The sequence below is a fragment of the Marmota marmota genome, unplaced genomic scaffold, assembly GCF_001458135.2.
Source record: "Marmota marmota marmota unplaced genomic scaffold, marMar, whole genome shotgun sequence".
NCBI classification, from domain to species: domain Eukaryota; kingdom Metazoa; phylum Chordata; class Mammalia; order Rodentia; family Sciuridae; genus Marmota; species Marmota marmota.
Window position 1 is genome coordinate 35,562,854 of NW_025999977.1, and position 26,753 is coordinate 35,589,606.

A 26,753-nucleotide genomic window follows, 5' to 3' on the forward strand; every position below is an offset into this window, starting at 1 on the left:
CAGGCAATCACATCCTGGGATGCTCAATCAAGGTTCAACAATATAAATGAGGTGACTGATTGATGATTTCTGACTTTAATTAATTTATTCAATACTGAATGCCAATCATATTGTCATAGATTAGGGATACAGTAATTAAAAAAAGAAAGCAATGTTTCTTATTTGGCATTCAGAAGAAACAGGTTTTAGGAGAAATTCTATAATTCACTCATTAATTCAACTTGTACTTATTGAATGCCTATTACATGCCATACAATGGTCTAAGACACTGAAAACACATCTTCTCATAAGGAATACAAAATGAGATTACATGCCTGTAATCCCAGTGACTGAGAAGCCTGAGGCAAAAGGCTCTCAGGTTCAAGGCCAACCTCAGAGACTTACCAAGGTACCAAGCAAGCAGCAAGACCCTGTCTCAAAATAAAAAAAAAATAAAAAGAATTAGGGATACAACCCAGGAGTAAGGAACCTTTGGGTTCAATCCCCATTTAAAAAAAAACAAAAACAGAGGATGTAGCTCAGTGGTAGAATGCCCTGGGCTGCACACACACACTTGAGTAATACAAAATGGAGTACAAAACAAGCAGAACAGTTGGCACTTACAAGAAAGGGCAATGCAGAAAGGCCAAACTGAACTTGGGAGTCAGGAGAGGCCTTTGGAGGCCCACACTCAGAACCAAGTGGTCAAAGTTCATTTGTGAGCTGCCTGGCTGCTATCTATTACTAACAGGTGTCTAACTAGATTAGAACAATAAATGGAATCTCTGGGCATAAAGAAAATAAATTTGTCCTAAAAATATAAATTTTTAAATAAAATCTTTAAAATCTATTTTTGTAGGGAAAGAACAAGCTATAGAAAATCAAATACAGCATACAGCAAAACTGACAATGTATACACTGGTTTTATTATAAAAATAAAATCAATTATTCACAAAAGGTAAAGTCTTACCTGTCAAATCAATATGCAACTTGCCGATATCTTTAGCAATATTGAACTGATCTTTTGCTTTTTTATACTCATAATAATATAAAAATATATATGCACATTCCAGATGGAATTGAATAGCCAAATATTGACCCGAATCACCTACAAACAGATTGTCTAGTTTCATCACTGCAAGACAAAAGGTGAAATATTGAAAAGTAGAATAAATAAAATGTTGAGCCTACAATATTAAAGAATATATTATATAGCTTCTGCTCTTGAAGAATTTTAAATGTGCAAAGAAAGCAACATAAAAATAATAAGAGCTAGCATTCTTGGAGGACTTAGCAGCTAAGAACATTATACACATTGCTTCTTTTATTCTATAAGTCCTAGGAGAACTGATCATAACCTTGGTCTTTAGCTTAGAATGCTTCTCCTAATCATGCTACGAAAATATGGCAAAGAAGGAGGTACTCATTCAGAGTACTGAATGAATCTATAAAGAACATAGAAAATCTCATGAAGGGGAGGTTAGCTTAGTATACCTAAAAATTTTTTCCCTTAAAAGAAAAGAGGAATCATATATACATCCATATACATCTAAGACAATTACAAGTATAGAATAGAGAATGAATCAATATTGTCTTCACTGTCAAATTCTGACCTATTTCTCTAAACACCTGAGATGAAAAAATGGGAGATAACAACTTCTAATGTAAGCATCTGAAATAAAATGACTGTCAAAATTAACAAAGGAGATAGTACAACACCACACACCAGGTTACAAAGAAGTCTAACAGAACAACTCATTCAACTGATTCCCAAAACCAGAATTCCCTACTACAATATCCCTGAGAAGCCATCCTTCACATTGTTTATAGTACTAGAATAGTCAGCATTTCACCAAGCAGTCTACAAGAATGAATGCACAATGAAGGAATAGAAAAAGTACTTCAGGGAGTTGGAAGGAGGATAGAAGTGTAGAAGTGATGCTGCAAAAGCCTGGTGTACTTCATCAATGAGCCATTTGGCTACAGCAAAACACTTATAGCAAAGAAAGAGATACCCCTTTGTCCTACCATAAACTAAAATTAAAATGGGCCGGAAAAACAAAGACAGTGTTTTTCTATTTCCTCCCAGTCCCTTAAAATAGAATCTCTGGTCTCTGAAAACAAGTCAAGATATACTTGTCTCACCTCAAAAGACACACAGGCATTCAAACATGAACTTCTCACCGTGAAAACCCCTCAGTAGATTTCATCCATGCAAGTCAACTTACAAAAAAGCTGAACCTAATAATACCCAATGCTTCTCTCGAGGGCTGCTTTCTCTTAATTTTCATAACTTGTTCTGCTCATTATTTCTGAGGATCCAGACATTACTGTAATAAATAAAATAATGTTCTATGACCTTAGCACAACTAGAAAGTGAAACAATCTTGATTGTTTCATTGTCTATAACAATAAAGCAATCTCCTACAACAGGTTCTGGATACAAAAAATCAAGGGATGTGAAGGTAAGCCAAGGTTTTTAAAAATCCTCTTTCAAATATCACAAAAAGGCCATATCTGCATTTAAATTACACAGGTCTAGGGAAGACTATCAAATTCAACTGTCTTAATAACACAGAAAATAAGTCACATAAATGCATAAATTTGGTCTTATGTATCTACCTTCCCTCCTACATACCTACATAAATTCCTACCAACCTATCCACATATGTATGTATATATCATCAGTACAACTGGCTGTGACCCTGTACTCCTATGCTTTCTCTGCACATGTATTCAGGAGTCAACTATTGTCAGATTAAATAAAGTAGGGAAATAGATCCTCATTTTTTTTTTCTTATTTTGTCTACTTTAAGAAGTAGCTTAGGAGCTGGTGTTGTGGCTCAGCGGTAGAGCACTCACTTAGCACATGCGAGGCCCTGGGTTCGATCCTCAGCACCACATAAAAATAAATAAATAAATAAAACAAAGGTACTATGTACAACTAAAAGAAATAAATATTAAAAAAAAGAAGTAGCTTAATCTGCAGATTCCAGCAGTAGAGTCAACTGCCTCCTAAAATACTGCCTTTAATAAAATACTTTAACAAAATACTGCCTTTAATAAAAACACTTAAAAAGCTAAATTTAAGTTTTCTATATACTTTCATTTAAATGGTCATTACAAAATACGTAATTTGTTTTTCCCATTACTGTGACTCAAACCAGGACCTAGTACATGCTAGGCAAACACTCTACCACTGAGTTATATACCCAGCCCTTAAAGTAAGTATTCTTCAGTGAACAAAAACTAAATAAAAATACAACCTTAGGAAGTGAGTATGCAGTGCAACCATTTTTTCCCCTGAAGCCATTTGCCAAACCCTAGGGACCTTAGGGTTCCATTCTACAGCTACAAGGAGCCTCAAAGATGAGGGATGAGGGGTGGACCCGCCCAAAGTAAGCAGTCCAGGAGCTCTACTCCTAAGGCTGAAAACCAGAGAATTATACTTTCAGTGTACAGTTAAAATAGAGATAAGGCTGCCACACAAAGAGGACAGACGGCAAGCAGCACTGTGTGAAGGGAAAAAGACTCATCCTAAGGGCTGTGGCTGTGGCTGGGGCTCAGTGGTAGAGCGCTTGCCCAGCATGTGTGGGACACTGGGTTTGATTCTCAACACCGAATATAAATGAATAAAATAAAAGCCCATCAACAACTAAAATAATAGTAAAAAAAAAAAAGAGTCATCCTAAGAACCAAAATAATAACCCAGCTGTCACGAAAATCTGTAGGCCAAATTCGGGTATCTACATAATCCATGATTTCTCAAGCTAAGCATACAGGTTCCCAGAAAAGTGGCAGAAACGAAGGCCAAACCTCTTCTGAAACAATGCAACTTCAATCAGGATTCAAAGAATTACCCAGGGGCTGGGGATGTGGCTCAAGCGGTAGCACGCTCGCCTGGCATGCGCGGGGCGCTGGGTTCGATCCTCAGCACCACATAAAAATAAAATAAAGATGTTGTGTCCACTGAAAACTAAAAAATAAACATTAAAAAACTTCTCTCTCTCTCTCTAAAAAAAAAAGAATTACTTTCCAAAAAACATTAGCTCATAGAAAAGAAAAACAAAAAAAGAAAAAGAAAACCAAAAAAAAAGCCATAGAACCTAAAAAATAAAGTACTGACAACCCGAAAGTTAGCAGAAACAAAAGAGAAACAGCCCCTAAGAACCTTCAGAATCTGAAATTACAAGATATAGTACATGAAATGTTTAATAACCAACCAGAAATAAAAAATTAAGCCGAGCACAGCGGCACAAGTCTATAATTCCAGCCACTTGGGAAGCTGAGCATACATAAAGAGAAATCCATCCCTAGTCCTAGCATAGTCAAGTGAAAGAATCACAAATCCAAAATCTTCAGAATAACAAAATGAAACTGATGTACTACTCACAAGGGAAAACAATTAGCCAATAACTGACTTCTGCACACCAACAAAGGGAATCAAGAGAAAACAATGATCATCTTCATGGTGCTACCTAGAACTTTTAGCCAATGCTTCCAGAAGCAGGGTCAAATAATAACATCTTCAAGCAAACAAAACCACAGAGTTTATCACCAAGATGATAAACTTGTGGAGTAACTGCTACATCACTTTAAGTAACTTATAGTATAGAAAAACAACATAACTTTTCAGTTTTGCCTCCCCTAAGCAGAAAGAATAACATTGCCCACAGGCAGATAGGAAAAGAGCCAAAGACAGCAACCTAACTTTGCAGTTTCAACCCTCAAAAGATTGTCCATCTTTCAAGTTTAGAAAGTAAGAAAGCTGAGTCACTGTACAAACAAATTTTAAGAAAGAGTTGAGGCATTTATCTATTTTTGAAATTTCTGATTAAGAATAGAAGTTGAAGCCAGGGATGGTGTTACAACACCCATAATTCCAGCCTCTCAGAAGGCTAAGGCAGAAACATCACAAGTTCAAGGCTAGCCTCGGCAACTTAGCAAGAGCCTATCTCAAAGTAAAAAAATGGCAAGGGCAGGGGACATGGCTCAGTAGTAAAGCACCCCTAGGTTCAATCTTTAGTAACCCCCAAGTATTCAGAGGAAACATTTTCCAATATTAATTAATCTACTGATGAATATATGCAAAAATCTGAAGAGTAAAGAACAATGAAAAGATAGAAAAATCATTGTTTCACCAAAAGCAATGATTATTCAAGTTATCCAATTGACATTCCCATAAGAAGCTGAATCTCATGAATATTATCTAGACATGCATAAACAAAAGCAAAGAACTATTTTCAGATAGTTCTGCTCTCCATAAAGACAGATACAGAAACAACAGTAGGTATGCAAAATAGTCCAAAATGTATCTAAACTCACAAAGTGAGGAAACACGATAGCTGATAACTTGATCAGACTACAACTAGAGTTACAATGACACCCACTATAAGATCTGGTACAAATAAACTAACAAAAGTGTGATCTTAAGCAAAGAATTACATGATTTCTTTGATCAATACATGGTTATTGAGTAACTACTACAGAAACAGAAACAACTGGGCTGGGGATGTGGCTCAAGCGGTAGCGCGCTCGCCTGGCATGCGTGCGGCCCGGGTTCGATCCTCAGCACCACATACAAACAAAGATGTATGTCCGCCGAAAGCTAAAAAAAAAAAAAAAAAAAGAAACAGAAACAACTGAAGTTTACGGCACAATCATCAATAAAACTGACCAAGGCCACCTTACCTAAAACCATTAACAAATTCTCACTGCTGTTAGGATAAAGACAAATTCCCAAGCACGCCCCATCCTGTCCTACAGTCCCTGACCTCTATCTCCCACACAGTTCTCTCTTTGGTCTAGCTACAATGACCTTCCTTCAGGCCTTCAGACAAATGATACTAGCCTTCATGGTTCACAGAGGCACTTCTTTTTAACATCCAAAGTACAAAGTAAGTCAGAAGCTTGGGTGTAAGACAGAGCATACCATGTTGAAGATGAGCGGGTGGCAGTGACAGAGCCAAAATCAGTTCCAGAACCTAAGGAGAAAGTGTTCCAGAAGGAAGTGTATCTTCATACATCACCACACCTGAAAAATCTGATCCAGCTGCAGAGATGGCAGCTGAGTCATTGCCCTTCTCCTTCGGGACGGTGTCCAGCTGGGAGCTGGAAGCCTGGTATGAGGATCTGCAGGAGGTTCTGTCTTCAGAAGAAAATGGGGGGACTTATACCTCACCCCCTAGAAATGAAGAGGAAGAATCAAAAACCTTCACCACTCTTAACCCTGCATCTCTGGCTTGGCTGGCTGAGGAGCCAGGACCAGCAGAAGTCACAAGCATCTCCCAGAGTCCTCGCTCTCCAGACTCCAGTCAGAGCTCCCTGGCTCAGGTGGAAGAGGAGGAAGACCAAGGAAAAACTAGGAAATGGAAACAGAGTGGCCAGTGGCCAGCTTGGGCCGGAAAGCAACGTATGAAGGAAAAAGAACAAGAGAATGAAAGGAAAGTGGCACAGCTAACTGAAGAAAGTGAACGGCTCAAGCAGGAAATAGAGCGCCTGACTCAGGGAGTAGAAGCCACACACAGTGCTCTAATTGACCGAATGGTTAATCTACACCAAGCCTGAACAATTGGAACCATCACTCCCCAACTGGGGCCACTACCTACCTTACTGTGAAGGGGCCACTGACCACCTTCACACCAGTGTCAATGATGTAACCCTCAACCACATGTCCAGTAGGGTGAAGGATTGGGGGAGACAAAAGGAAAGGGTCTCAGCTCGTATGTAGAGATAATACATTATTTATTAACCATCCATATCCATTAAAGACTTTCTATGAGCCAAAAAAAAAAAAGTACAAAGTAAGCTCACTATCAAGACTATCCTGTTGGGCTGGGGATGTGGCTCAAGCGGTAACACGCACACCTGGCATGCGCAGGGCTCTGGGCTCGATCTTCAGCACCACACACAAATAAAATAAAGATGTTGTGTCCATCGAAAACTAAATAATAAATATTTTAAAAATTTAAAAAAAAAGAAGACTAACCTGTCATCCATATATAAGATGATGCTTATCTGATTCTCCTATAGGTCCAAAACCCTTATCAACAGTAATGACATCCAAAAAGCTCTGAAAACAAAGTTTTTTAATCTGACCTGACCTCATTTAGCCAGAAAAACTTTTTATTTTATTTTTTATTTTTTCAGTACTAAGGATTAACCCCAGAGATGCTCTTCCACTGAGCTACATCCCCAGATCTTTTTATTTTTTTAATCTGAGAGAGGATCTTGCTAAGTTGGCTTCAAATTTGCAACCTTCCTGCCTTAGCTTCCAGAGTCACTGGGATCTACCATACTCAGGTAGCAGGAAAACTGGATGTGAATGGATGGGGTAGAACTAGCCCTTCCAATAAAACTTTGCAGTAGGAAAAGGGAAAGGTATAAATTAGATGAGGCAGCTTTTGCTACTCAAAGGAACCAAAGGGTCCTGTTTGCCTCACTAAACATGGCAGGAAAATATTACAAGCAGTCCAAAGCTCTCCTGTCAATGGAGGACTGGGTGAAAAAAATTATAAAATATTCACACACTGGAATATTGTACAGCTGTTAAAAATAAAGAAGTTTATAAGCCAAGTGCAGTACTACTAATACATTCTGGTAGTCTCAGCTACTCAGGAACCTGAAGCAAGGACAGCCTGGGCAACACAGAAAGATTCCATTGGGGGCGGGGGTACGGGTGGGGTCTAGACTAAACCAGAAATTAATAAAACCAGTAACTAAGGAGAAAGAGAGAACAGGGTAGAAGGGAAACAAACAGAAGGGAGACTTCTCTAAATACACCTCATTATGTAGTTTTGACTCTAGAATGATGTAATTGTTTTACATATTCAAAAATTAAAGAAATAAACGAAAAAAGTATTCCCTAAAAATTGAAAACAAATGGAAAGAAGTAACCCTTATTTCAAATAAGCATTAACCAACTCTAATTTATACCCCCCCAAAAAATCCTCTTCCTTCTGACCTCTATGTATCACCAGCTTCATTTCCTACTGCTGATCCCTTCAATTTTTCTATCCCTCTCCTGCCTCTCTTTCCCAAGTATTTCCCTCTCTTCCATCTGTATAACCTTTAACTACATCTATTAAGTTACTATATGTTCTTAGAATTGTGTTAGATTGCCAGGTGCAGTGGCACATGCCTGTAATCCCAGAGACTCAGGAGGCTGAGACCAGAGGATCTCGAGCTCAAAGCAAGCCTCGGCAAAGGGCAACTCAATGAGACCCTGTCTCTAAATAAAAACACAAAATAAGGCAGGGGATGTGGGTCAGTGTTGAGTGTCCCTGAGTTCAATTCCTGGTACCGGAAAAAAAAAAAAAAAGCACACTAAAGGGCTGGGGCTATAGCTCAGTGGTAAAGTGCTCGCCTAACACCTGTGAGGCACTGGGTTCAATCCTCAACCACCACGTAAAAAATAAATAAATAAAATAAAGGTATTGGGTCCATCTACGACTAAAATAAATTATTTATATATATAAAATTATGGCACACTAAGCTGGGCCAGGTGGGACATACCTGAAAGCTCAGCTCTTTGGGAGGGTGAGGAAGGAGGATCTTGAATTCCAGGCCAAGTAGGGGCAACACAGTGAGATCCCATCTCAGAAAAAAAAAAAAAAGGCACACTATACCACCTTCAGTTCTACCTCACAGAGTTGTTATAAGGAATAAACTAGTTAAAGATTCAGAACAGTTGTACACACCCTAGAAATGTTAGCTGCATTATCATTACTGGTTACTACACTGCCGATTAGCTTAGAATTGTAATGGAAAGAGTGAACAGGACTTGGACTCAGAAACTCCAGGATATAATTCTGGCGCTTGGGCAACTTCTGAGACTTGATTCTTTGTCAGATGAGTTAGTTAGACAAGATGATCTCTAAAGGGCCTTTCCAAAGCAAAGATTTCAGACCAGGATAAGTGTTTAGGAATGAAAAAGAGGGATAGATATGGAACCCTTAGGGAAGAACTAATAAGATTTAAGAACTGGCTAGATATGCAGAAGTGATGGAAAAAAGTGAGTCAACTATGAACACAAAGTTTTAAGCTTTGGATGACTCAAGGTTTCAATAAAAAGAGGAGCATGTTGACCCAATAGATATATATTTATTATTGTAATAAATCTGTAGGTTCTTCATGGAAATTAATATTCATGACCTTCTGGATTAAAATCTCTTCTCATGAGATTATTTTAATGCTATGTTAAAATGAAACCCTTACCAATAATTATAATTACAGATAATCATATATGTAGTACATTTAATAACATTCATTTCTAAGTATCAAATTTATGAAAAATAAATCAATGTATACATCAGTCACCAAGACACTAAGCTCTTGAACAACTCTGAATGTGGAAACAATCTAACCTCAAAGTCACACAGCTGCCTAGAGATGTCAAAGCAGAACACACTGACAAAACATTTTAACCTGTTTTCTCTAAGTGACTTTATGACTTCATTTCCAAGCAGCTAAGCTGTAATATTCCACTTTATGCACTATATGGAACATGTTTTCAGTATCAGATCCCACAATAAATTATTGTGGGCCCTTAAGTAGTCTCTAGAGAACTGTGGTTCCATTTAGTATGACATTCAAAAGAATGCCTTAGACAATGCTGAGGAAAATATTTTTTTTTAAGATTCTAACCTATTTCTATCACAGTTGTGATCAGACCAGCAAAGAAATGCTGACATTCTAATAGTCACTATTTCATTAGGTTATACTGATATAACCTTCCTGGACAAAAATTTAAAGCTCACAGTTGTTTATAAAATCTTTTGCATATGTTTCATACACTGAAAAAAACCCTGCCAACTTTTTGATGACCCTTCAAGGGTAACATTTCAAATATAATGGATCTCGAACAGTATTTCAGTTATGACTATTTGGTCAATATTTGGGTCAAATCCCAGAACAAAACATTTTAAAAATAAAATTGTTTATGAAATACCATAGTTTAATAATATCTACAGACCTAGTTAGACATAGCCAGAATGTCTAATTATGTCTAGTCACCAATTTATGACTAGATAAAATAAAAAATGTTGTTGATTAGCCTAGAACAGCCACATAAAAAAAATTCTTAGTCACAAGGCAAAGCAAATGATATGCTGAAATATATTGCAGAAGAGAACTGAGGCCACTTGGGGAATGAGTCACATAGAGTCATATTTTCCAGATATCTTGGTTAACTATTTCTGTTTTAAAACTTAATTTTAAATCTAAGAATAAAATTACATACCATCTGGTTCCTACCTTTTAAAAAGAAAAATATGTGCCAGGTATGGTGGCACATATCTGTAATCCTTGAGACTCAGGAGGCTGAGGCAGAAGGATCACAAGTTTGAGGCCAGCCTCAGCAACTTAGCAAGGCCTCAAGCAACTTATTGAAACTATCTCAAAATAAAAAATAAAAAAGGCTGGGGATGTAACTCAGTGGTAAAGCACCCTGTGTTCAATCCCCAATAGCAAAAGAAAAAAGAAATTAAAAGAAAGATGCATAAGGATGAAGTTTTTCTTTTACTTTTTTTTTTTTTCTTTTTTAGGGCTTGGGTGGTAGCTCAGTGGTAGAGTGCTCGCCTAGCACATGTGAAACCCTGGGTTTGAACTCAGCATCACATAAAAGTAAATAAATGAAATGGAAGAGATTGTGTCCATCAACAACTAAAAACAATAATAAATAAATAAGTTTCTTTTTTAGTTGTTGACACCTTTATTTTATTAATTTATTTATATGCAGTGCTGAGAATCGAACCCAGTGCTTCACACATGCTAGGCAAGTACTCTACCACTGAGTCAATCCAGCCTTCTTTTATTTTTTAATATGTGTCATTATTATAAAGATTAGTCACCGAGATATGGGAAAGATGTGTTCATGTATGCAAATATAACTTGGCATAATATGGAAAGAACGTAATATTTTATATATACAGTAATTGCACCATGTGATTTCCGTTAAAAAAAAAAAAAAGAAAGAAAGAAAGAAAAACCTCCCAGTTACACCTTGCTTTTTTTCAACAACCAATTTCCATACAGGTACAATGAAGCAGAGGTAATTAAATAATATCCTATGCAGTATTATATAACTACCTCTTTATAAAATTAAATAATGGATTGAATTCTTATGCCATATCCTTCCAAATGATTTCCTTAACCTCTGAAAAATCTAATTTGCTTCCCATTACTACTATGGACATTCAATTCATTCTTGGCTTTCAAAAATTCACCTAATTTCATGAACGAGAAGCTTGTCCCCTCAAACTTAGTTTGTTTATGGAATGTATATCACTTCATTTCAAAAATATTTAATAGCATGTTTGGGATAAAACATTCTACCCTGTTTTCATTGTACTGAGGAAAACAATGTGTCTGCAATAGGAATATCCAATCCAAATTTTCTCCAAGTACTACTTCATTTTTCATTTTGAAGAGAATGCCCACCTAAGCAAGATTCAGCTCCATACGTATCTCTACAGGATCAATTTTCTCATAATTTCTAAAATATTTGACTTTTTGAAAAACCCAGCTTCAGAAGTTAGACAGAAACTGCTATTGAAATGGAGGACAAATACTTCTAGGTACCAACATTGCTCCTTAGAGGAAATTCTCCAACTTCTCCCTAAATATTGCACATCAGACTCAATAAATATTACCCGTTATTATTCAATAAATATGTAGCAAATATTTACTTTTTTATAGGCACTATGCTAAGAGAAGCAATTTTTTAAAATTTCAGTCCTTAAGAAGCTCACAACTCTAAAGTGGCCTACAGCCTTAGTGGAAATATGCATGGTTCAGTAGACTAAATTTGCTCATAAATATCATTCATAATCCAAAAGTATTAAGTCAAAGTCTTTCTTCAGGAAAAGATCAGTTGTTTTCCAGTTATTATTTAAGAAATATCATAGAGAAAACTATTAAGTTCCTTACATATAATAAAACAACAGTAAGTCCCAGGAACAATTTTTTTCAAATACAATGTTTAAATGATCTACCATTGCCATGCTTATTCCACAGCCTTGTAGTACGTAAAATCTTGAAAGAATATAAAGTCAGAAGATGAAAAGACCTCCCATGTTCTTGAATGGATAGAATTAATATTATTAAAATGGTCATATTTACCAAAAATGATCTACAGACTCAATGCAGTCCCCCTCAAAATAACAATGATTACTTATATCAGTAAATAGCAGAAAGATCAATAGAGTAGAGGAAAGGAAACAGGAGGAGGGAGGAGGGGAGAGAAAGTACTGAGGACTGAATTAGAGCAAATTATATTCCATACTTTCATAATTATATCATAATGAATCCTTATATATAACTAAAAAGAGTCAATTAAAAAATAAAAGCCAATGACATTTTTCTTAGAACTAGAAAAACCAATTCCAAAATTCACTTGGAAGAATAAAAGACCCTGATGAGGGCTGGGGTTGTGGCTCAGTGGAAGACTGCTTGCCTAGCACATGTGAGGCACCAAGTTTGATCCTCAGTACTACATAAAAAACAAATAAGTAAAATAAAGTGTCCATCTACAACTAAGAAGATTAAAAAAAAAAAAAAAAGACCCTGATGAACCAAAGTAATTCTGAGCAAGCAAAGCAATGCTGGAGGCATCACAATACCTGATCTCAAATTATACTATAGAGCTAGAGTCACAAAAACAACATGAAAACAGACATGAAGAGCAATAGAATAGAATAAAAATACAGAGACTAACCCACACAAATATAGTCATTTGATACTCTACAAAGGAGCCAAAACATACCTTGAAGAAAGACAGCCTTTTTAACAAATGATGCTGGGAAAACTGGATATCCATGTGCTGAAGAATGACATTAGATCCCTCTCTCCCACTCTGCACAAAAGTCAACTCAAAATAGATGAAACTCCTGGAAATTAGACCAGGAACTTTACAACTACTGAAAGAAAACACAGGTCAAAGTAACAGCACAGGCCTCAACCCTATTTGTAAGTCTTCTAAAGTCCAAGAAATAAAACCAAAAATCAATCTGTGGGATGGTATCAAATTAAAAAGCTTCTGCACAATCAAGGAAACAAGAGTAGTATTAAGAGAGAACCTACAGAATGAGAGATCTTTGCCAGCTACTCTTCTGAAGGGCATTGATCCAGAAAATATAAAGAACTCAAAAAACAACACCATAAAAACAAATAACCCAATCAATAAACACACACATGAACTAAACAGACATTTCTCAAAAGAAATACAAATGGCCAACCAATATACACAAATAAAATGTTCAACATCCTTAATAATTAGGAAAATACACATCAAAATTACATTGATATTTCATTTTTCTCCAGTTAAAATGAATCAAGAATACCAATAACAGCTGGGCATGGTGGCATGCCTGTAATCCCAGCCACTCAGGAGGCTGAGGCAGAAGGATAAGAAGTTAGAGGCCAGCCTGATCAGCTTAACAAGACCCTATCTCAAAATAAAATATAAAGATGTGAGATGTAGCTCGGTGGTAAAGTGGATCCTGTGGTTCAATCTCCAGTACCAAAGGAAAAAAAAAAAAAAAGAGGAAGGGGTTCAAGAGACAGGGAAACAATATCGATGAAAATTAACAATGAATATCAATATAAAACAACATCAATGAATCAAATATACTGGTTGAATAATATTTTCCTTATTTTCTCTTTTTTGAATTATGTATAGATGTTCATTTTTATCTAAGATTAGTATATGTTAATGTATTTTTGTTCAAGAATAAAATAAAATTGGGGAAGCAAGTTCAACCAATCATGTGTAGCTCAGCAATGTTACCATACAAGCTGTTGTCCTCCCCCTGCTTCTGGGCTGCCTTGTTGCTAATGGGTTACTCCTGAAGAAACAGATCCCAGAAAAAAGATCCCTTCCAGGAACTTCTTGCAATTATACATGTAAGTATGTGTGACATATACTTTCATGAATATGCTCCCTCTGTCAAGTAAAAAATCACTACTTCTCCACAGAAAGTGATACTAACCACCACTCCCCCATCCCTTAAACAGACGTACTCACACGAATACCCATTCATTCTATACTCTTGTGATGGGAAAGGAGTAAGGGGTTTGGAATCAGAGAGAGCTAAAATTAAATCCCGTCCCTGTAACTCAGTAATTCTTTACCAAGTCCAAGTTAATTTTTGTTCAAATACTCCTTCAATATGAGAGAATCTGTTCTTTTTTTTGGCAACTTTTGCCAAGAAATATCACTCTAAAAGCCCAAGGGTGAAGGAACCCAAGATTCTCTTCTTTTTCAAAGTGCTTCCCTAGAGGGTATGAAAGGTATCTACAACATTGATATTTGTTTGGTTTACAATCATGTGGTAAACTTTTCATTTGTTTTAGGCATTTTTCCATTTAACATTATATATTACCAAAAAAATAATAAGACAAAAATGTAAAACTGCCTTCCTACTCACATTATTCTCAGAAAATGTATTTTCTATCAAAACAAAAATTTAGCCTTGTTCCTTGTTCTCAATAGGATAACAAGATAAATAATTTCCTACTCTGGGTAATATAGCACAATTTACTCCAACTCAAGTTAGCTAGGCTTTTAAAAAAATAAAGGAAGTTTACATTTGCTTTCAAAGAAACTTATTAAAACACAAAGGAAAATATTAAAATACCTTTAAGAAATCACAGTGACCTATATAGAGCAAATCACCTTTCCAAGTAGATAATACAAATGGAAGTGACTTATCATTTTTAAATTTAAAAGATCAAAAGGAATTCTATATTATACCACCTAATAATTTACAATATTTCATATCCAGAAAAAATACAGAAAAAGAAACAACTTCAAACAAAAACTCATTCTTACCTGTCAAAGAATAAACTAACAAGGAATATCTTGCCAAGAAATTAGAATGGAGCTACATATCCATATCAAACAATAATCCACTACGTACCTTGATCAATACAGTTTTCAGCAAGAGCAAAAAGCTGAGGTGAACGCTCCTCAAGCAACTGCTGATGGATATTCACACATCTCAGAGTCCACCATGGCAAACTCTAGAAAAAACAGGTAAGCTGAAATAAAAGGACACTTTAGGGGGAAAAAAAAAAAACTTTTACATTAATTGAGACTAATTTTTTAGAATTTTTTTACATGCATGAAATTTATTCTTCAGTAAGTTTACCCACCCTCCGCTAAGTTTTCAATATCAAAAAACACTTCTAGTGTTTTTCATTAAGAAAATACCTCATTTCCATTCTCTTAAATGCTGTGATTTTTTTTTCCTACTCACTTGGGCTTCTTGAAGCTATTTCATAATTACCATCTCCTGCTTTAAAATATGTCTGTTGTAGCCAGGTGTGGTGGCATATGCCCATAATCCCACCTACTCAGGAGTCTGAAGGAGGAAGATCACAAACTCAAGGCCAGTCTAACCAACTTAGCAAGATCCTGTCTCAAAATACAAAATAAAATGTGCTGGGGAATGTAGTTCAGTTGTAGAGCACTTGTCTAGCATGCCCAAGGCAGTGCCACAAAAAATTTAAAAATTAAAATCAAGGGGCTGGGGATGTGGCTCAAGTGGTAGCGCGCTCACCTGGCATGCATGAGGCCCGGGTTCGATCCTCAGCACCACATACAAATAAAGATGTTGTGTCCGCCAATAACTAAAAAATAAATATTAAAAAATTCTCTCTCTTTTAAAAAAAAAATTAAAATTAAGAAAAAAATGTCTGTGTCAGCATCCTGCTCTGCTGTGGCACTCTGCCACCACAACAACAGACATTCCAACTGCAGGATGCCTCCTACAAGAACCCCCAGCAGGTGTGATCATTCCATAACCTGAACTTCCAACACATCATTTGCCCTTCCCTTTACAAACACATTCCACTGTATTTATGTAAGTCATCCTTAGTTTCAATGCCATTCACTATCTATCCAACAATATTAGAAATCAAGTCTTACTCACCTTTGCATCTTCCTTAAAGTAATGTATTTTGCACAACCCTACAGTAAAAAAATACTGTGGATTCAGATATTCACCAAAACTGGGAAGATCCCTTCCACACCCTTGTGAAACCTCTTCATGAATCCTTCTCCTGATCTCCTGCCTCTCTGAACCTCAATGCTGGTCCTAGAAGTCGGTACCACATTGCACAGCACTGGTTTTTTAAGTGTATAACTTATATCTGAATCAGACTGCATTGTATACAGTGACTTGACTAATGCACAGAAGAAGCACATAGCAGATTTTTCTTATATTTTCTCATGCTTGTTCTTACAAAATCAATTCATCCTTATTAAGAACTAGGAATGTAGCTCAGTGGTAGAGCACTTAGCTTGTACAAGACCCTATGTTCAATTCCTAGCACCAAAAAAAAAAAGAAAGAAAGAAAGAAAAAATAAATATATCCTTATTAGGAAAAAAAAGAAGAGGAGCAAAAAACAATTAACAAAGCCAGTATAGAAATATACCTGCATTGCCTAATGCCATACTCTTTCCCTAGAAAAATCCATGAGAAAGTTTATTTTCTTCTAGACCTTCCTCTATGTGTGCATGTCTCTATGTGTATATATATGTCAAGTTATAATAGGTTTGGGGGAGGATGTTGTTTTGTTTTTGTGGTAATAGGGATTGAACTCAGTGGTACTCTGCCACTGACCTAGACACAGGGTCTCATTAAGTTGCCCAGGCTGGCCTTAAGCTTTCAATCCTCTTGCTTCAGCCTACTGAGTAGCTGGTATTACAGGCGTGAGCCACCATGCAGGGCCCAAAAGTATTTTTTAACTTGGAACTTAATTTCTTGACTAAAGTGTTCCCTCCTAAATGGCTACCCAGCACAATTGCATCAATGACAATGATGCAACCATAAATGAATTTTAACTCGATGATAAAATTCTTTCTAATTATTTATGCTGTTTCTTCAGCCCATTTAAGGAAAGGTGGAATTATCTAATACAAAGAGTTTCAAATCATTTTTAATTAAGGTCCCTAAGGTGTCGCTTTGTTTTCCTTCTTTTTCCTATCACTAAGGCTAATGAAGTCAGTCTACATTTCAATTATCTGTCCTGTATCAACTGTCAGCAACAAGTGAGTCAACTTTGGCAGCAAAGTCTTCCCTTTTTTAGCTATGGGAATTTAGATGCATGCATCCAAGTCAAAAAGATTGGCCTTTTAAGAAAACATATGACCTAAGATGCTAAACTCTTAAACATCAGATCTATAAACATTAACTCTTAACCCAAAATTATCATAAGGAGGAGGAAAGTGTAAAACAAATATAGAAAGCACAGCTGATTTTTCTACTAGAAAATATAATGACCCTTTTCTATTTGCCAAAAGTTGCTTAATAAAAAAATCAGGCATTAATAAAAAAGAAAATCAGAAATCTTATTTCAAATAATTTCTCAATCATAGCCCTGATTGAGAAGTCACACTAGTGAAGAAGCTCATAGATGGCCAGGGCAGTAGTGTACTCAAGAGGCACCCAACAAATGTGTGCAAACTCATTCTGTCTCATAAATAAGGAAATGGATATTCAGAAATTAACTAACATAAGGCCAGACATACTTGCAATCCCAGCTACTCAGGATGCTGAGGCAGGAGGATCACAAGTGCGAGACTACCCTAAACAATCAGCAAGACCTGTCTCAAAATAAAAAATAAAAGGGCCAGGGATGTAGCTCAGTAGTAGAGAGCCCTAGGTTCAATTCTCAGAACCACAGGGAGAAAAAAATAATAATAATAACAGAAAGACAATGATTTTATATATATATATATATATATATATATATATATATATATATACACACACACACACANTGTGTGTGTGTGTGTGTGTGTGTGTATATACACACACACACACACACACACACACACACACACACATATTTACTAATTCCTCTAAATTGTTGATGATATGCATATTATTTTTCAAATGATGCTTAACATATTGATGACGAAAATTTCTGACCAACAAAACTGTCTCACTCATCCAAAAGTGACCATAGTTTCACTAGAAAGAAAATAATGCCACTTAGCAGCCTCACATCTTGGTGATGCAGTTTTTAGAGAAAAATAATAGTCCATAAAACCATTTAACTCAGATCAACTCGGTGCAAATTATTTATTCAAGCTACTATCAATAAGAAATAAAAAAGGGGCCTCATAAGACATGTTGAAATCCATCTATTAAACACCTTTCTAGTACAATTCATTCCAAATCCTCTGGTTCTCACAAGAGTTGCTGATACATTTCTCATACATTTAAAACAAAGTTAGTGTCTGATCTTGACTGCTTGAGAAAGTAAGCCCCTACAGAGTACAGACCACATCTACACTTTTGCCTACAGAAATAGTGTTTCTGGTGCTTTTTGTTTGGAGACAGGGTCTCTCTATGTTGTCCAGTTAATTCTTGAACTCCTGGGCTCAAGCAATTCTCTTGCCTCAACCTCCCCAAGTAGCCAGGACAGAACACTTGCCACTGTAACCAGTTAAAACTTAAAAAATTATAACTTTTTTAAAAAAATCTACATTTATAATAAAAAACATATATTTTTAAATTTAAAATATAAATAAATTTAAAATATAAATAAAATAAAATATCATGGTTGAGTTTTTTTTTGTTTTTTTTTGATACCAGGAATTGAACTCAGAGGTGCTTAACCACGAGCCACATCAACACCCCTTTTTTGTATTTTATTATGAGACAGGATCTTACTGATTTGCTTAGGGCCTCGCTGAGTTGCTGAGGCTGCCTTTGAATTTATGATTCTCCTGATTCAGCTTCCCAAACTGCTAGGATTACAGGTGTGCGCCACTGCACCTGGCTAAAATATCACGTTTCTTTTTTTTGTGTGTGTGGTGCTGGAGATTGAACTCAGGGCCTTATGCATGCAAAGCAAGTACTCTACCAACTGAGCTATATCTCCAGCCCAATATCATGTTTCTTAAAAACTTCAGCCAACACTTACAAACTGGGACACTTCCCATAAAATTCAATACAGGGTTTGCATCAAACCAAGCTGCAACAATAAATAAAGCAAGGGTTATCAAGTTATACCCTGTAGGCCAAATCCAATCCACTGCTTGTTTTTATACAGCTTAAGAACTGAAAATAGTTTATGCATCATTTTGAAATCATGAAGCCTAGCATGGTGGTGCATACCTATAATCCCAGCAACTAAAGAGGATAAGGCAGGAGGATCTCAAGTTTGAGGCCACCCTGGGCAATTCAGAAAGACCCTATTTCAAAATAAAATAAAATAAAGGGCTGGGGTTATGGCTCAGTGATAGAGGACTTCTGAGTTCAATTCCTGGTTTCACCAAAAAAAAAAAAAAAAGGATAAAAAGAAAATATTTAAGAAGAATATTTCACAACAAATTTAAAGTATATGAAATTTGAATTTCAATGTCCATGAATAAACCTTTACTGGAATACAGTTCTGCCCACCCATTTACATATTGTTGCTTGCTGCCTTCAAACTTCCATGCAGCAGAGCTGAGCAGTGGGACAGAGACTCCACACTATTTGTCAACCTCCAATAAGCCTCCAAAGACCTTTGTATCTCTCTTGTGGTTTTTGTCCCTCCTACTGCACATCAGCTTCCTGCATGTATGAGTGTTTCTCCTCACTAGTTTATATGTGACCTGAAGAAACCAAATAATAGATATTCAACAAATATTCTACCAAATCCAACCCAAAAAATGAAACCAGACAGGATGTGAGCCAAAAGGCAATAAGATCTGCTGCATTCTAGCTATTGTACATGATTCTTAGATAAAATTTATAAGACATATTAATGACATTTTTAAACCTATACTTCTAAGAAAAAGCATTTATACACACAAGGCATAGAAATTCCTAAAGAGGCTCAATATAATCTCACTTTATGCTAGATGAAAGTGACAAGGAGAAAAATGTTTGCATATTTTCATTGTTTCATTATTATTTCAAAACTAAATACCTCGAAGATGTAGAAAGCATCTTCCCAAGTCTGATGCTAATACGCACAGTCACACTTGGGTATAAATCACCCAAGTCAAACACCAAATACCAAGTCACACTTGGGTATAAATCTTACAGATCATTTTCTTGGCTTACCTGAATTGCTGCCAGTTTATGTCTAACATTCACTAGGATAATGCGCGCTATAAGGAGCAGTATAGGCTTTGATGTGAGGCTGTACACTGATTCACCATCTAGAATGAGCAGGCTCAAAATAACTGTATCCAGTCCTTTGACCTGAAAAAAAGTTTGAAAGCTAAAGTAACATAATTTAACAATTTATTCATCTTTCCAGGTCTTACAATAACATGTAGATTTTCCAGTTAATTATACTTTGAAATAAGGACATTAACCTATTACACAGCAATAGGCACCAGACAGAATTATAATCTACAAATATTCTTAGAGAGCTACAAATCCATTCTACCCTTACACATAATTGCCCTTCTACTCAAACTTTAGAGGAATAGGGTAAAAAAAAAAAAAAAAAAAGTTTTGATTATCTGGGGGTGGCATATGCCAGTAGACCCCGCTACTTAGGAGGCTGAGGCAGAAGAATCAAATGAACCCACAAGTTCAAGACCAATCAGGGCAATATAGCAAGAATCCATTTCAAAAAACCTTTTTTAAATTAAATTAAAATGAGGAACCAGGAACTCAACAAAATGCTAGCACTGAAGAAGCCATGATGACTACCTACAACAAAATATCATCTTCAATGGATTTATATTAAACATCTATGTTGTGCTTATGCTTCACTAGCTAGTGAACATCATTACCAATATTTCTCCACTCCACAAAGCCCATCAAACCAAACCATCAACAAGGGCTTACATATCAAATGCTTAGTAGGCATTAGGCATACAACCATAAACCAGAGTGAACAGATGGCTCCAAAAACAGGATGCCTTTGAAAAATCTACTTTCTGCTGAATAAAGATCTTTTACAATGAACAAAGCACCTGTATTCATAAAAGGTGACCCGTAGAATTTTAAAAGCTGCACCAAAACAGCAGGACTGCTTAACCATTATGAATGGGCTCTAATGTCACAAATAAAAGATAGTGTCCTGGGCTGGGGCTGTAGCTCAGCAGTGTGAGGCACTGAGTTCCATCCTCAGCACTACATAAAAATAAATGAAATATAGGCATTCTGTTCACCTACAACTACAAAAAAAAAAAAAAAAAAGATAGTATCCTGCCGAGCTCGGTGGCACATGCCTGTAATCCCAGTGGCTTGAGAAACTGAGGCAGAAGGATCGCAAGTTCAAAGCCAGCCTCAGGGGGCTGGGGTTGTGGCTCAGAGGTGTATCGCTCACCTAGCATGCGTGGGGCACTGGGTTCAATTCTCAACACCACATAAAAAGTAAAATAAAGATATTGTGTCCACCTATTACTAAAAAATAAATATTAAAAAAAATAACCAGCCTTACAAACAGTGAGGTGCTAAGCAACTCCATGAGACCCTGTCTCTAAATAAAATACAAAATAGAGAAAGGGATATGGCTCAGTGGTCGAGTGCCCCTGAGTTCAAACCCTGGTAACCCCTGGCAAAAAAAAAAAAAAAAAAGATACTGTCCTGTTTCTTACTGTGTTTTAAGTAAAATTTTTAACTGAAACCTCAGTTTCATCAATTATATAATAAAATAACTGAAACTACAATTTCATAGAATCCTTATTAAAGATTAAACTAGTTTAAGTAATATCAGTATCTAATTCAGTATTCAAAATTTGGAATAGTAAATAAATACTGAATATCTTAAATATTGATTAATATTCAATAGGGAAGAAAGAAATAGCTATAGGTGAATCCTACATTCCATTTGCATCATCCCTGAGAATTGTAATAGCAGAATAAAGACAACATGAATAACCATACCAAATTGCAAATAAAGCTTACTAATGTCTAAAGATAGAAGAAATTAAAAAGGAAAAAAAGAAAAAAACTTCATTTTACAAGTGAGGAAATAGACTCAAAATAATTAAGCTGGGCTGGGCATAGTGGCGCAGGCCTGTAATTCCAGCCACTCAGGAGGCTGAGGCAGAAAGATTGCAAGTTCAACACCACCCTCAGCAACTTAGCGAGACCCTCTCTCAAAATAAAATAAAAAGGGTTGGGGATTTAGCTCAGTGGTAGAAGGCTTGCCTAGCATGCGTGAGGCCCAAGGTTCAACCCCCAGAATCACAAAGAAAAAGAATCCTTATCTTACTTTGTGATGAGAAATATGTCTACCTATTCTAGTAGAAATTTTAGATCAGTGTATTCTAACTAAAATCCCTAAATGTAAATAAAAAATAAGCAAACTCTTTTTGTACTTATAGATGGACAGCATGCCTTTATTATATTTATTTATTTTTATGCAGTACTGAGGATCAAACCCAGTGCCTCACACATGCCAGGCAAGCGCTCTGCCACTGAGCTCCAGCCCCAGGCCCAAATTGGCAATTTAACAGGGCAACAAATACAAATTATACAAGACAGTGATGATATCATTATCTCTGATACTCAAAGTCAGAGTCTGGTTACCAAACCTACTTCAATCCAAAACTCTCCAGAGATGGTATGAACAAGTCAGACAAATAACAAATTCATGAGTGAATGAATGATTAAACAAATAAAGTTTTCTTCCTAGTGCTTCTCCTTTATCATCAAAGAAAAGTCAAATGCTGTAGAAATCTTCTTATACCTGTGATATAACACTGACATTCCAACTGAGTTCTAAATGTGCTCTGAGATTTGGGGAAATGGTTCATTTTAAAGAGGATTATTTATATTTTCAATAAAAACAGACAAAGCAAAAAGTTAACAATTCCCTTAAGAATAATTCCTCAATCAAGAGAGCAGATGACATATAAAAATACACATTCATAAGAATAACAATGAAAAAAATTAAACATCTGGAAACCTGAGAAAAACTTAATATAAAACCAGATTACCATGAGATCAACCTTTATGTATAAGAGTTAACCTACTGTTCATACATGAATTTTCTGTACTATTCCTCTGGGGCTATTTAGCACCACTCGTCAGAAAACAGCCCTACAAATGCAAAGGTCATAAGTTAGAGGCAGGGAAAAAGAACTTTGCTTTAGCGATTATATTCCATGACCATAAAGTATATTTGCAGACATTTGTATATTGTAAGAACTAAGAAGATGAATCAGTATAGGAAAATGACAATTAGAAAAGAGTGATGTGCTACTCTTCACTTTTAAAACTTCAACTCCCTCTACCTTCCAGATAAACATCTTCAGGTCACTGGTGAAGAGTATAATCAATAAAAACCTTTTGGAAAAACCTAGCACTACCATGAAAAGGTCAACATGTGGACACTCTAAAAGGCAGAGAAACGCCACTTAGAGATATATATACCACAGCAGACATTATAGCAGAAATGTTTATGTCCCTCCAATATTCATGTTGAAATCCTCACCCCCAAGGTAATGGTACTAGGAGGTGGAGCCTTTGGTGGTGATTAGATCATGAGGGATTGTGGACTGTCCAGATTCCATAACTATGAGAAATGAGTTTCTATTGTTGATAAACTGCCCAATTTATAGAATTGTATTATAGCAGCCCAAACAGACTATGACAGCAGAACTTCCAACTCAGTGCTAGAAAGAGTTTGTGTGTTGAAATATTGATTCCCCTCGGCCATGAGCGTGACAAAGGATAGCCTACGGGTCAATAAAAACAGCCTTCTCCACTGCTAAGTGCATTATGTCAAACACTATCATTTTTTAAAGCATGCTACACTTTGAAAGTCTTGCAAATGATATCCTGAAGATATGCTCTTAATGGCATTATGATAATGGCAAAATATAGAAACCACTTATATGACAATCAGAGTATACACACAGAGTATACACACAGAGCCTAGCATCCACAAGTCCCTGGGTTTAATCCCCAGTACCACAAAAAACATAAGATATCATAGTAGATATATAAATGGTGGTATATTCATACAATTGGAATACCATACAACAGAAGAACTGAATAACGTGTAATTTCATAGTATACCATTGACCAAGAAAAGTCAAAAAAAAAATATATGCTTTCATTTACATAAAGATCAAAACTGACAACACTAAACATGATTTCTAGGGATTCATACATAGGTGCTAAAACCATGAAGAAAGGCATGGAATGATGAATACAAAATTCCATGAGAATGGTTCATGAGAGCAGGTCAGGGGATACTATCACAAAGCATAAACCGGGGACTTCTAAGGTTGTATTTCCTAAATTTTTGAAAGCAAAACACATGTGAAGAACAGTACAGGAGCTGTGGTGTGGCTCAATGGTAGAGTGCTTGCCTAGCAAACGTAAGGCTCTGGGCTCAATCCCTAGCACTAAGAGAGTAAAAAACCATCAGACATGAATACTCAGCAAATATTTTTAACTATGACGATTAGGTAGACTTCAAACCTACATTATAAGGCCATAGAAACCAAAACTGTTTCATACACAATAAGAGAAGGAATGAGTTGTTCCATATATGTAAACCTCTAGATAATTGAAACATATCTCTTTAAGCACCATAAGCATTGGGGTTGTTATTTCTCCAATTCTGGATGAAAACCTTCATAAAGTGTAAAATTATAAGTTCTCTTCTTAGACATAGATACAAAAGACCCTTTAACTTTTCAGTAATGATTTAGAGTCATCACAATGAATTTCAATGATTCTATGGCAATAAAGATGGTGACTCACTAAGCTGAAGTAGACAGAGCTAACTACTGTGGTTTTCAGACCTTGTGTGCTTTTGTACTTCTCTTTCCATTCTACCAACAAATTATTAACACCTATTTCTAACTAGCTGCATTCCACTACTTCTAATTCTGAGAAACCAGGTAACGGTAAACAGGTAAGTCCCTTTTGCTGCATGAGCTTTGAATGCTAAAGGGCCCTATTTTCAGGCTGAGCAACTGGCAGTATGTTCAAGATCACTAAGGTGGCTGGATAAATTGAAGTTACCATACTTCTTTTGTAGATCACCTCAGACTCACCAAGCCCTAGATGTGAACGCTCAAAAATCTCCTGAGGAGCTCAAATTGCAAGTTCTACTGATGACCTACCGATGAAGGTCAATATTCTTGTTAAAGATGGATAATAATTATAACCATAAAGTACCTATATGCCAGGAACTTTAAATGTTTGTAATAGAAAGGAAACCACCCCTGGGAGCCATTTTTAGGGAGAGCAGCAAAATTTACCTGCAACGAAATTAAACAGACTTCCAGATTTGCTGCTTTTCCAGAAAAGATCTTTCTGAAACTGTGATATTATAACCAAGTGATGGGTGTAGCTGTGTGTGCTCTAATAAAAGTGCAATTAATAAAGCTTGGTAAAATGAGGGTGTCTGAAGAGCAGTCTGAGACTAATAATGGATCTTGTAGAAATATTTGAAATCTGATCAATGAATAGAATTCTTAGTGGTTTTGCACAAACCATAAAATTTCTTTCCTATCTAGTATTAGCTTCAGTTTAGAAAGACCTGCTTATAATGAATAAATAACACAACAATAACAAATATGACATTTTCAAGAAACATACCTCACTGAACTGCTGTAACAAAGTAGATGGTAAAAAATCCTGAGGGTTCAAGTCCGTAGGAGGCCCTGTCCAGTTACTCTGAACAAAAAGCTGCAAACTGCTCACACCAAGGAGGAATATCAGCTGTTGCCTTCATGTAAGGATGATTAAAGAAAGAAAAAAAATGAACCACTATCACCATAAAAATCTCAAACGTGCTATTTCATTTCAGTGTTAAGAAAAAGATATCCAGTAACAATTGTTGAGACTACTCTAAAGTACTATTAAAAATCAATTCTGAAACAAAATAATTTTACATCTGTAATTATAACTGTGGTTATAACCAACATTATAACTATGAGCCACATATGGTTCTTTTAAATTTAAATTGACTAAAATTAAATAAAATTTAAAATACTGGTCTTAGCACTTTCCATATTTCCAGTGTTCAACAGCCAAATATAACCACTATATTCTTCTTTTGCTGTCTGATGTATGTACACCATTGTAGCAACTACCACATTGGACAGAGCAGATACAAAGCATTCCCAGAACCACAGAAAATTCTTCCAACAGTGCTGATATAGGTCCTACTCAAACACCTGTAACTTTTCCTTATATTCTATTTAAATAGCTCTGACATTATCAGAAGATGTAAGAAAATTTGACTTTATACAAAAGAAAACTGGTCATAAAAAGTTTTTTCTAACATTTACTGATCCTGTACCAAATGCTAGAATGAAAAGACCTCAAGAAATCTGACTAAAATCTCTAATTTTTTATGCTGTTTTACTTTAAGATAGAAATAGATATTTTCTATAAAAGGAGAGATATAAAACATTTGGGGCCCTATATGTCACACACTTGTTTATTTTTTGTTGTTGTTGTTGGCGTTTTTTGGCCTAGAAGACATAATTTGTCAAACCCTATATTAAAACATTGAAATCCGGCAAGTAACAGCCAGGAAATACTGGAATTTCATTCTGAAGAGAAAGAAACAGCAGTCACCTTTTCCTTCCCATAGTCCCTAGGCCTATTTATTTATTTATTTGTGGGAAGGATACCAGGAATTGAACTCAGGGGCACTCGACCACTGAACCACATCCCCAGCCCTATTTTGTATTTTATTTAGAGACAGGGTCTCTCTGAATTGCTTAGCACCTCGCTTTTGTCTCAGCCTCTGAGCTACTGTGCCACCGCGCCCAGCCTTAGGCCCTTTTCAAAAGGAAAATTCTTTAACTGGAGAGGGAGGAAAAAAAAAAAAAAAA

At 36.0% G+C, this 26,753-nt stretch overlaps 2 protein-coding genes across 5 annotated transcripts in view; one reads left to right on the plus strand and one right to left on the minus strand.

Moving 5' to 3' along the window:
* The window catches only part of Ttc27 (tetratricopeptide repeat domain 27), a 155,937-nt gene that overhangs the window by 126,231 nt on the left and 2,953 nt on the right, over window positions 1-26,753 (minus strand). For all 4 annotated transcript variants that reach the window (XM_015479784.2, XM_015479785.2, XM_048804572.1 and 1 more), the window contains 4 exons: window positions 25,507-25,636; window positions 20,047-20,187; window positions 14,898-15,000; window positions 950-1,114 (listed from right to left, as the gene is read on the minus strand). In XM_015479784.2, the coding sequence (XP_015335270.1) occupies window positions 950-1,114; window positions 14,898-15,000; window positions 20,047-20,187; window positions 25,507-25,636 (539 nt within the window). The remainder of the gene's footprint in view (window positions 1-949; window positions 1,115-14,897; window positions 15,001-20,046; window positions 20,188-25,506; window positions 25,637-26,753) is intronic.
* LOC107137367 (DNA damage-inducible transcript 3 protein-like) lies at window positions 5,900-7,045 on the plus strand. The gene has a single exon (XM_048804574.1). It carries the CDS (start codon window positions 6,040-6,042, stop codon window positions 6,544-6,546), a length of 507 nt encoding a protein of 168 aa, XP_048660531.1. The 5' UTR covers window positions 5,900-6,039; the 3' UTR covers window positions 6,547-7,045.

What these genes read in the sequence shown, in the direction of transcription:
- LOC107137367 (XM_048804574.1), top strand. Translation starts at nt 6,040, where the DNA reads ATGGCAGCTGAGTCATTGCCCTTCTCCTTCGGGACGGTGTCCAGCTGG.